Source organism: Rousettus aegyptiacus, unplaced genomic scaffold (assembly GCF_014176215.1).
Source record: "Rousettus aegyptiacus isolate mRouAeg1 unplaced genomic scaffold, mRouAeg1.p scaffold_m13_p_6, whole genome shotgun sequence".
NCBI classification, from domain to species: domain Eukaryota; kingdom Metazoa; phylum Chordata; class Mammalia; order Chiroptera; family Pteropodidae; genus Rousettus; species Rousettus aegyptiacus.
The window spans coordinates 84,713,687-84,725,992 of NW_023416309.1; the positions used below are offsets into that span (position 1 = coordinate 84,713,687).

Sequence of the window (12,306 nt, forward strand, 5' to 3'; positions counted from 1 at the left end):
CCGCGCAGGGAACCCAAGCGGCGGCTCAGCGGAGCGAAGCGTGCGAGGAGCCGGCTGCCTGCGGAATGAGCCGAACCCCCGCCCCGCGCGCGTAAGCTGCATTTGGGGACCTCTGGAGCATCAGTTAGTTCCTGACTCCGACTGCTCCTCTCCCGCGGCTCCCTCCTTCCGCCTTCGTGGCCCTCTTACCATTCTGGGGAGTAGATGTTTCAACATCTCACTTCCAGCTCCCGCGCCCACAGCCCGGAGGACCGCGGGAGCCCTCCCAGCAATCTCTCTCCCACCTTCGCCCCAAGCTCGAGGTCCCAGTGGCCCGGGCCGAGGAAACCGAAGTCGCCTACGAACTCAGGGGCCTGCAGGGACTGGGCCGCCGCAGTCTGGCCAGGGGGCGCTCGCGTGTCCAGGTCACTTCATACCCGTGTGTCCTCTTTACCTCCTTTCACCTTTACCTCTTGCCACCTTTCCCTGCCCTTCCATCTTGTAAGTTATCCTGCATTAACTATTCTCCCTTTCTCATTGCCCCACTTCCGTGTTTGAACCAAACGACGGCCAGACCATGGCTGTCCCCCTCTTTTCCCTCTTTCGTTTTGAGAGTGAGCTTGTGATGCGCACCGTGAATAATGAGCCGAAGAGTAGAGTTGATGATATGCAACTACTTTGGAAAAGGAAAGCCTGGAAGAAATTAGACCAAAGAAAATCAATGGTATCTCTTCAAAAGTCCAGAAAAACGAAGTCCATTTCAGAGTCATATCAGAAATCTATATCCATTGACCTTTATACCTCTTACTTATATTTTAATATAAGCGTTTTACAAATATAAAAATAGTTTGTTTCAATACAATTAAAAATTCACAACTAAAAACTGTTGCTCCACACCATTCCCTCCACCCAGAGATATTAGTAGGCTTTCCTGAGCTGACCTGCAATGTGAAGTCATATTAGTAAGCCAAGACTTTGAGTTCTAGGACTAAGTGAAAGATTTTGCAACACAACTCAGCTATAAGTTGGGGTGCACCTTTCTGTATATTGAACCCTTGATTCTTGTTTCTGGGATCTTTCCTTATTTTCTGAGATGATCCTTGTGCTGAGTTTGTCATCACACCCAGCAGTAGGAGTGTACACTCATAAGAATTTGGAATGTCTGTAAGAACAGCAAAAATGTCACTTTCCAGGTGTTTCATATAGGTGGGTGCTTGGAAATAGGTTGGTTGTTCAACCATTAGGAAGAAAATAGAATTGGACTGCTGTTTTTTGTTTTATAAAAAAGCAATTCCAGAAGCTTTAAGGACTTAAATGTCAGATAATATCAAATGATATTATCGTGGCATTTTTCTTCTAGAAGAAGCTTAGAATCATTTTGTTTCACCAAAAAGGAAAGGACAATATGAGTATACTTTGATGATAATTACATGAAACTGATTAATTTTGGAAGAATTGTCATTTTTACAACAGTGAGTTTTCTCATATATGAGCATAGAATGTTTCACCATTTATTGAAGTCTTCATTGAACATATTTCATCAAATTTCAAAATCAATATTGCAGTATCATGTTATTAACTATTAAAATAGAAAATTGTCAATTAAACTGTAAGACATATCTTGATTTAAGAGATATTAAAGTATATTTATCATCAGTGAGCTATGGTATATATCTCAATTATTTCAGTTTTATCCATATTGTTACTTTATATATTAAATTTTATTCCTAGAAGGATATCTTTTTGTGACAATTTCTGATTGTGAAATGCTAGCATGTAGGAAAGCTCAGTTTTAAAATTATGTCATTTCCAAACATTAATAAGATTATTACTTACTCATCTTATTAATGCAAAAGCAAAACTAATTTTGAACTACTTTTTCCTGTATCTAGATACAGTATTTCTTTTACTTGTTTCAGTTCATGGACCAATAATTCCAGAATGATTTTAAATAGAAATAGTAGTAAGAGATGCCCTTAGGTTAGTCCACTTTTATAGAAAATAGCTCTAGTATTTCTCAGAGTCCAGACTAACTTTACTGACGTATTCAATTGCTTGCTGCACAGGTATCCTAAGTTGAGCGTTTCCAAAATCAGTCTCCCACTCTGACAATTTTCTGTTTCTTCTTTATACTGTGTATATTATTTTGTGTTGTTTTCCTTTTCTGCTATTTCTTCCACATTATCTCTATCAATTGGAGAGACCATCCTCCATTCTGCCAAGTACGGTAATCTGGACTCATCCACATCTCTTCCCACTACCTTGACTTCGAAATTCAAATTTGTATTTATTTTGATTTTTTTTCTGAGGAGAGGTTCATAGTTTTTAGTGAGATTCCACATTTGGGCTTGTGACCCCCCAAAATGAATCTTTTATATACATATAGGAAAGCCAAATCTGTTTTTGTAAAGCATTTTTAAGAATCATTTTTTAAAAATTACAAACATGAAATGGATTTTTTTTTGTATACAGACTAAGGGTTTTTTAAAATGTATAGTTTTGTGTGCCACCACGACAGCCAAGATACAGAACAATTCCATACCAAAAAAAAAAAAAGCTCCTTTATGCTGCCTCCTTGTAGTCAAACTCTCGTCCAACCCTTAACCTCTAGCAGCCATTGATCTGTTCTCCATCCCTACAGTTTTGCCTTTCAAAAAATGTCAGGTAAGTAAAATCATATAATATATATAACCTTTGTCAGGTATTTTTCACAGCTTTATGGAGATATAACTGACATATAACATCGTATATCAGGTGTACTACATAATGATTCATACATATATATTACTAAAGGATGACCATAATAAACATATCCATCACTTCCCATCTTACCATTTGTGCGTTTGTGTTGCGATCACTTAAGATCTCTCTTGGCAACTTTCAAGTATATAATACAGTATCATTAACTATATAGCAGCACTGCTAGGTGTTAAGATGGCACTATCATGCCTTCCTCACTGAGCAAAAGGCTGCCCATGCGAAAACCTAGGCCGGGAGCCTCCAAGTTCTATATTCCATTTATACTGCAACATGGCAGAATTGCCTGTTGTGAGCAGTGTTGGTGTGAAGGGCTGAGCAGGGCAGTGTGTCAGGCCTTGTAGGGCTAAAGTAGAAGGGGCAGGGTAGAAAGGTAGAACTATAGCAAATCTTGTCAAATTACCTACACAAAAAGTCAAAGTAGTCAAAGTGATTTCCACTTACTGGGGCATTTGCAAGCAGGAACGCTTATTTCTCAGCCTTGATCCCCTAAGCTATCCAGCACCTCAATCATCCAAATGGAACGCTCTCCACATTTACCATTAAGTATGTTTAGTAGAGCTTCTGAACATGTCCTTTACCAGGAAAAGGAAGTTCCTTCCTAGTCATAATTTGCTGCGTGTTTGGATCTTGAATACATGTTAAATAACATTAAATGCTTTTTCTGCATTTGAGACAATTATATAATTTTTCTTTTAATCTGTCGATGTGCTGGATTACATTGATTCTCACATGTTAAACCAAACCTTGCATTCTTAGGATAAACATATGTATCATATTCTTGAAAAACTGTATGTATTCCTGAAAAAGTGATGTATTATTTTAGTGTATTTGCTCCATTTGATTTGCTAGCATTTACTGAAGAATTTTTGTATCCATGTTCATTAGTTAGGGTGGCCTAGGATATTTTCCTCACAATTTTCTTGTGAAATGAGGAGTGTTTTCTTTTTTTCAATACACTGGAATATTCTGTGTAAGAATGGATATATTTTCCTGAAATGTTTGATAAAAGTTGCTGGTGAAACCAGTTGGGCCTAATTTTTTCTTTATGAGATTTTAAGCTACCATTGGAAGCATGGTCCATAATTGGGGTCCCATACGCCTCTTGTAACTGAGCACTTCTAAAATAGAGACAATGCATGGGCTAATGGATTTCCTCTTACCAAGTCTGATCTGGCTACCACTGCTGCTGAGTGTTTATCCTGCAGAAAATGGAAGTCAATGCGGAATCAAGACAGCAGCATTCCCCACAGAAAACCGCACAAACATGGTGGCTCACAGGAATAAATACTTAGTCTGATGAGAGTGTTCCTTCCCTGCCCACAAAGCTGCTGCTAGCATCACCATTCATGGTGTTAACTCACTCAAAAAGAGTCTGGAGGCTTTGGCTAGAAATAAATGACAAAGATTTATTTAAGGGTCTTAGGGTTTGCAAATCGGAAACTAGGCAAAAACCAAGAAGTGCTCGGGTGGTAAGGGGGAGTTACGACCATTTACAGTAAAAGTGCATTCTTTAGTACAATCAGTCTTCCATTCTCAGCTCCAGGATTGGTCCAGCACAGTTATCAGTCAGATGTCAGGTGCTCTGGAGGATGGCGCCAGGTCTGATCACATCCAGTGGTCTGGACAATGCATGTGAGGTGGTCTGGACATATAAACATTCCCTAGTTCTTCAGGAGATAACTAGAGGGTTTTCTGGAAGTTTGATGTACATCCAGGCATTGATGCAGGACTGAAAACTTCAAAAGTTTAAGTTTCCAGGCTAGTTAAAACAAGAACAGAATCATCTCCTCATGCCTCAACCTATTTGATTTTAGTAATTTAGCAATTTGACTAGAGTGACTCCATTGCATTTCTTCACTCTGTTCCTCAGTGGACTTATCAGAATGCCTTATTTATTGCCATAAAACACTGAGTCCAAACAAATAACTCATCTCGTAACAGTATACTATAATGGTACGGCAATGAGCTCACACCCAGAGAAGATTCTGTTTTTACCATGTATTCATCACTCAGAATCGGCTAACTTTATAGCATAAAGCCATAGCCTGCTAAAGAACTATTTTTAGCCTCAGCTGGGGTTCTTACCTACAGGATGCAGTGTATGCCAGATGGACCAGTCTGAGAACCGAGGGGTGGCAGTGGGAATAAACCTTGCCATGATTACATCTAATAACCCATTTAGGGAATTTAGTTACCAGCCACTGTCAGCTTTGGGCAAATATATATTTCCTACAAATCACAATATTACACTGATTATGAAAGTTTGATGCTACATAGTAGAGCACAAAGAATAATGTGAACAGCCTAGGAGATTTCCTGGGGGCACTTCTTAATACTCCCTTGCCCAATAGAATTGGCATGGGAAAATACACCATTTCTCTTAGAAACAGGACCATCAAGAAGCTTCTGCTTACATACTTTTGGCCAGAATTGGTCCTATGGCCACAACGGGCTTCAAGGGAGCCTGGAAAATAGCATATATTTTTTAAATTTCAGGTTGTTACGTGCTCCCCTAAAATGTCTATTACAATATGGAAAAAGGAAAGAATAAATATTGAGACCATTAGCAGCCTATGCCATGGGTAGAAGAGAAGATCATGAAGGGGTGGGTTAGAAGAAAGCAACAAATGAAAACAAAATTAATACCACTTTGCTTAGGAAGTGAACAAAATTTTGGGATAGAAGGATAGAAGACAAGAGAGATTTGTGGGGATAAAAAATGGGCATGCAATTACTTGATATAATACTCGCAGCTCCACCTTTGTTAGACAGTCCTCTACCATGGGCCTTAATAAAGTTATCTTGTAAATTTTTTCTCCTATCATTTCCCTCTCCTCTGCCATCTAATAGTATCATGTGTTTGTGTTTTTCTCTGTAATTTTAAGCACACTTAATTTTCTACAAATTGATACCCTTCGAAAATGGTAAATTTTTGTCAGATATAACCTATGAGGCAACAAGGAAGCTTTCCATTTTCTCTTCTCCTTGTTTTTTCCTTCCTTAGAAATGCAATTTCTACAATGTCACAGTATATACCATTTATATATTATTCTGTCATTTATATATTATTTATGTATATTATTTTATCTTAGAGTTATAGTTCATTATAGTCAATGTTATTTGACAATCTTTTTGTCAATGTTTCTACGATCATTTCTTGGTTGGATGAAGTTTATTCTCTAAGTTCCTCAGTAAAGATTCATGGGATTGTTCTTCCCTGAATTCTTTTATATACAAAATTGTTTATCTTCATTCTTCATTCTTAAAGAACTGTGCGGCTGCACAGAAAAGCTAACGTTATTATGGCTCACACTTCTTTCCAGGGCTCTTTTGTTGGTGTATCTCTACTCTTTTCTGACATGACACATTCTTCTGAGAAGGCTGATTTTTTTGAAGTGACTCAGCCTTTTTGTGTGGCTGCTAATGGATTCTCTATCGTTACAGTCCAACATCTGTATTGGGTTATATCTCAGTGTTGATTATTAAGTGTTACATTTCCCAGACACATGGTAGGCCCCTATGATATGTAGATTCTATATGTTCTATTGGATTATAATTTTAAATATTTGCTCTGTTCTACTGTTTTATATTATACTTTGAGGGAACTCTAATGATATAGACATTGAAAATCCATTCTCTACCACATCTATATGTAGCCCCTTCTTTCTAATCTTTTAAAAATCTTTGTTTACTTTTTTGGGCTTTTCTCATTTAATTTTTGAATTTGTCATTCTGTGTTCTATTGTCATCTCTGTGCGTCTTGTAATCTAGCCTTTGGATTGTTCTTTCTTCATCTCTCGATTGAGTTAGTGCACATTTTACATCCTCTTTCTGTTGGGCGATGTCTTATCTGTGCTCCTTTATTTCTGATATGTGATATTCTTCTGTATTTACAGTTCCTTCATAAAATTTTTAAAAACTTCATGTTGAAGTGTTATATGGCAATGTTCCTCTGCATCATGGCCATATTTTTCTGGTGAGCCTTATTCTTTGGCTAATACATTTTGTAGCATATTAAATCATTTTAGAAATTAGTCTTCAGAGGAATGAATATCATAATGGTTTTCTACTTGGAAAAGCTGCCTTTCAAGATAACTGAATCAGTAAAATGGTAAATATTACTCTTTGACCAGAATAAAATACATATAAATATCAATGTCAAAACTAAGTAATTTAATGAAAATTTATAGTGTTCAGTGGTTCTAGTATTTTCTTTCTAAACATATTGTGAAATGAGAAAAAGGCATACCAAATTTTGCCAGAATGGTTTTGGTTACAGCAATGTGCTGGAGCTGGCTTATACTGGCTCACAAGAGCCACCTGTTAAATTCCCAAGGATGTTAGGAGCCTGTCGATGCCACTTAGGTAGCTTGAAATTTGACACGATGGGACTTTTACCATAAAATCCGTTCTAAGGTTAATAGTCCAATTCACATTACCCTTTGTTAATTTAGGGAGCCGCAGATTCTTGAGCACTTTATAAAAAGAAATTCATGCAGTCATATAGTTTATTGCTGTTCAAAATGTGGACAAAGGTGTTCTTTTCACAGGATACAGCAACAACTCTGAAGCTAGTTATCTTAGAAATAATGCTTTTATGATTCAGAGTAGTCATTCTTTTTCTGAAACTGCAGAGCTAGAAGGAATATTTTAACTCTACCATCTCTTCTTGATTGAGGTCTTTCTGTCAGCAATGAAGCATCAGAATATACAGATGTGTCCTGGCCCTGGAAGCCAGACGGAGCCGAAGACTGTTGAATTTGGGTAACAAACCTTGTCTTCGAATGACCCCAAACACGATGTTTCTTTCCAGGCCTGAAAAGCGACGAACACTGTCCGGCAAGATGTGACTGGCCGAAATAGAGGTATCATTGTTCTGAGACATTCTTCTCTTCTTCATTGCTTTTTGAAAGGGACATTTATATTTTTCCACTTCCTTTGTTTTGCTAAAAAGTACAGCAATATCTTCAGGGGAATAACCACCCCTCAAGAAAAACAGGCACTTCTCTATTACATAGGTCATTAACTCTGACATGTTCGAGTATAACTTAATTTTACAGTTGCCTGGAACACCCTGAACACATTTAGCTTCATGGAGCACGTCCAGGGACTCAGGGGGAATGTTAGGTGGTGGCATTGCATAGATGCACTTTACCGTGGTTTCTAGGTAATAGGCTATTGGATCTGCATTGCGGACCACTTTGGTGAGTTCTTCTCTTGAATTCTGGGCTGAGATACTGGGGAGGCCATTATCGCGAACCATGTGACAGGTCTGAGAGTAGTCCAGAAAGATCCAGAGAATTCCTCGGCAATCCTTTCTTCCTTGAGTAATGAATCGCGCTTTCTCATACCAGTTCCCATCGTCCCTGCAGAAATTCTGAGCTTCATCGATGATGATGTGTTGAATCTTTTTGACATCAAGCATACGCATGAAGGTTTTCCGGGTCACTGCATGGCAGATATTTTTCTTACTGTAAAAATTAAAAATGACACACTTAGGTTTTCTCCAAGTAAATAAAGGAGGAAAATTACTCCATCATACTCCTATGAACATAGAACTGTTGTTACAGATCGTTTTACCATCCATCTCTCAAGGAGCATGGTGATTTGGGTTCAAGGGGGTATGGAGTGAATTCAGACTGAACCTCAATTGGTGACAATGAAATCCAACTGCTTACCTAATAAAGTCCTTCAGAAGCTGGTTCTCACAAACGTAGAGAATTTCATTTTCTTCACAGCCAAAGTTATTCTTGATCTTATTCATGATCATCATGGCTATGATTGTCTTCCCTGAGCCAGGTAAGCCATGGATAAACAATTCTCTGTTCTTGCGGAGGTTTTTTGAAAGGATCTCATACTGTTGCATTGTAAGCAGATTTAAAATCTCACAGCCCAGCTGGTCACTCAGGAAAGACCTGAAGCTGAGCAAGACAATCACAAGGGACTGCAGCAAGGCTTCCATTTGCTGGATGTCCACAAGGTAATAGGACTCAGGGTAATCAATCAGAGAGCCTGAACCTTCGAAGGACTCTGTGTTGCTCTCAGGACTCGGATGCAGGACCCTGGTCATGACACACAGCTTCCCGGTGTAGCCCCCCGTGTTCACCAGCTTTTGCTTCAAAGTAAAGGCAGTACGGGTGCAGTACAACTGCCCATCTGCATCCTGCTTCTCGAGAATGGTGTAGAGCATTGGGGGGCTGTTCTGTGCTACCAGCAGAGCATCACAGATGACTCCCTGCTTCTCTTGCAAGTTCAGGTCCACAGCCCAGCTTCGAGAAAGGATCAAAAGTCCCCGAGAGAAAGGATGTATTTGCTTATGTATTAATTCCTCCAGACCTTCATGCTCTGAGGTCAGCTCCTTCCAAAGGGATTCAGGAGTACAGTGCAAACCTTCCAATGGCACTAGATATGGAAAGAATAATGAATTTGAGGTCGATATATTTATTTTTATAATTAATTTTAATTAATAAAATTATTTATTATATTTACAATTAATTATAATTAAACTCATATATTACAGATCTATTACAGATTTTTGTCTATACTTTTTTAGAGATAATAAGTATTTTATTAAAAATTTAGATCAAATAGAAAATTCCTCGAGAAATACAATCTATCAAAATAGGAATAAGGAAGGAATTTGAATAGTGATATAACTGTTAAAGAAATTAATCCATAATTTAAAGCCTTCCCACAAAGAAAACCCTAGGCCCACATGGCTTCAAGGGTAATTTATAGCAAATATTTGAGGAAGAAACAATCCAAATAACTTCAATGAATTCTTCCAGAAGACGGGAAAAGAATATATACTCTTACAACATATGGAATAGCCATTTCAATTCGCATTGTCACCTTATTAAGTTTAAAATGTATTCTCATTTTCCCAAATCCATGTTTCTTGTGAATAGACCAAATAGGTGGTTTAAATGGGATGTAACAAGAACAATCGCCCCTGGATTGTTCGAGTCTTCAATGGTGGCACTAATACCTGTGTAGTCTCTTTACCTCCTTCCTCAAGATATGGTATTGACTTTATATTTTGGGGGAGAGGTGCTGAGATTCTTTGACTATGCTTTTTCTTACTTTATGAATTAGGGAGTCAAAGCAGGATTCTGCCAGTTGATAAATAGATCTATTCCAATGACACACTCAAGAACTGGATGAATAATCACAGCACATCTGTGATTACTCCCAAAGGCAAACTTGCGCAAAACCTGGTAAACCTCTCTGCACTGGTGGATTAGATTAATCTCCTGGGTCGCAAGGGATTTGTATACATTCTTTTGTAAACATTATTATCTTATGAAAAAGGAAAAGAAGGCTTGAAAGTCTGGCACACGTCATCTAAACCTTTGTGCTTATTATATTTATGACCTAGGAAATTTATTAGTTTCTCTAAGACTCTGTTCTTTCATCTGTAAAACAAACAAACAAACAACAACGACAACAAAAACACATTTAAAATAGCACATTTCTCATGGGGAAGGATAAATGAAATAGCATAAGATATCTGGTTCATTGTAGCTGCTTGGGAAATGTTAGTTCTATTTCCCCTCCTACTTTCAAAGTATCTCAAACTCACAATTTCCCCAGATGGGCTCCATTGATGGAGATGGAAGCCCTCTCAGGAAGGAGGTGCTCATTAAGTATTTGTGGAGACAGCGGGGCCATGTTAAATCTTCTATTAGCATAGAATTCCCTGTGGCTGTGGTCCTAGACTGGGACACCCTGATGTTAGGCTCTGAGCTACCTACCTCTTCTGAAGTAGAACTCTAGCATCGCTCACATACAAATCAATGTGAGACTGCAGGCATCACAAGAGCCTCCCTTTTGCCACAAGGGAGCAAGGAATGATTACGTGACATGAGAATAAATTCGTGCTGTAGGGTGTTAAACTTATTTCAATGATCATATGTTCCAAAGGGGTTGGGGGGGTGGGGTGGATGCAGAGATTGTTTTCATCCTGGTGTGCTGATATCAGATTACAAACCAGAATTAAGATTTACAGTGGTAATTTTAAATGAAATTACCCACAGCTCATTGGTAATTGTTTACCATTCACTGTTGCTGGTGCTTTCTCATTTGTACTAGGTGTTCGTACAACTTGATTATGCCTGCAACCTGGGTGATAGCAATGGGAGATGGTTTTTCATTATGGATACATCTCACTACATTTTATAAAATAACAGAACTCACAATTTTATGATGTCATCTCTTCCTTTCAAGCGTATCATGTATTTCCATTTGATTCAGGCATTCATCTGTGTCCTTCAATATTGTTTTTTTCTTTTTCTCAGATAGGTTTATCCTAGATATTTTAACTTTTTGCTGCTATTGAAAAGTGAGTATTTCCTTTCACTGTTATATTAGGATACTGAATTCTGCATATTAATTTTTACATGTTTCTTATGGTATCTAATGTAATTATATATTTTCATTCTGAATTATTTTATTGTTTATAGTAGATTTTTCATTGATCCTCTTGAACTCTCCAGATATATACTCCTATCTTCTTTAATTTTTATCTAATTTTTTTCTCTTATCTAATTTTATTGGCTAACTAATACTTCACCAAAAGTGTAGTAGTGCACATGTTTGTTTTGTTCCTGAATTTAATAGAATGTCTCTAATATCTCCTAAGTAACATGATGATCTTTGGGAAATAGATAGATATAGATATAAATATAATGTTAAAGAAGTACATTGGGTTCCTATGGGTTCCTATTTTTTTTTTAATCAAGAATGTGTATTGTTTTTCAAATGCTTTTTCAAGGTATAGACAATCATCATATATTTTTGCATAGATATGTAGAAATGGTGATTGTAACAATACTCCCTTAATGTTGATTCCTCTTTTCATTCCTGAGTTCGATCTTTGCATTCTCATTCATAAGTAAAATAAATCCGAGTTTTTCCTTTTCTTGTGCTTTCTGTCAAGTTTTGCAATTACTGTTATTTCTGCTTAAAAAATAACTTGGTAATTTCATTCGTTTCTATGGCTCTGGAACAATTTAAATAGTGTTGGGAAGTATCTATTCTTCATGTTTGGTACAATTCCTGGAAAAACCGATTTTTATATAATAATAGATTGTTGCTCTATGAGCATACAGTCTGGTATTGTGTTTTACTTATTTATTCTATGCTAATAAGATGTACTAAAATGGAGCTTTACTGAGTTTTAGAAAATCGTTACCAATGCTTACACTTACTCTTTTATTAATACTATTTATTGTAGATAATTTTAAAATATAAATTTGATATGTAAATAAAATATAAAGACCTCAGTTAGGTAAGGGAAAAAAATAAATCTTAATTGGACAGTCATTATCTATTAGTGGTCCTTGATAGCTATTTACATATTTAACAGGACATTTATGAATCAGATTCTAGTGCCAGATAGGGCATTGATTTACTGCATACACTTGAGCAAGAGGTTTTCCCTCCTCTAGAAGTCTAGAAAGAGGACATCCATGGACTCCTAGAAAATGCCTAACAAGTTTCTGAGAGGGCGGATGAGAGCCAGAAACCAGCCACTATCCTTGGTTCTGAATCATTATTTTATGTTGT

General features: G+C 37.3%; 2 protein-coding genes across 2 annotated transcripts in view; both read right to left on the minus strand.

The window, feature by feature from the left end:
* LOC107500179 (schlafen family member 11-like) overlaps positions 1 to 12,306 on the minus strand; it is a 65,463-nt gene that overhangs the window by 35,633 nt on the left and 17,524 nt on the right. The gene's annotated exons all lie outside the window — the stretch shown is intronic.
* Positions 7,003 to 9,178, minus strand: LOC118603929 (schlafen family member 13-like; the record flags this gene model as incomplete). Its single annotated transcript, XM_036223344.1, has 2 exons — positions 7,003 to 8,210; positions 8,418 to 9,178. Coding segments are annotated over 2 exons (1,545 nt in total), but the record flags the coding sequence as incomplete, so codon positions are not given.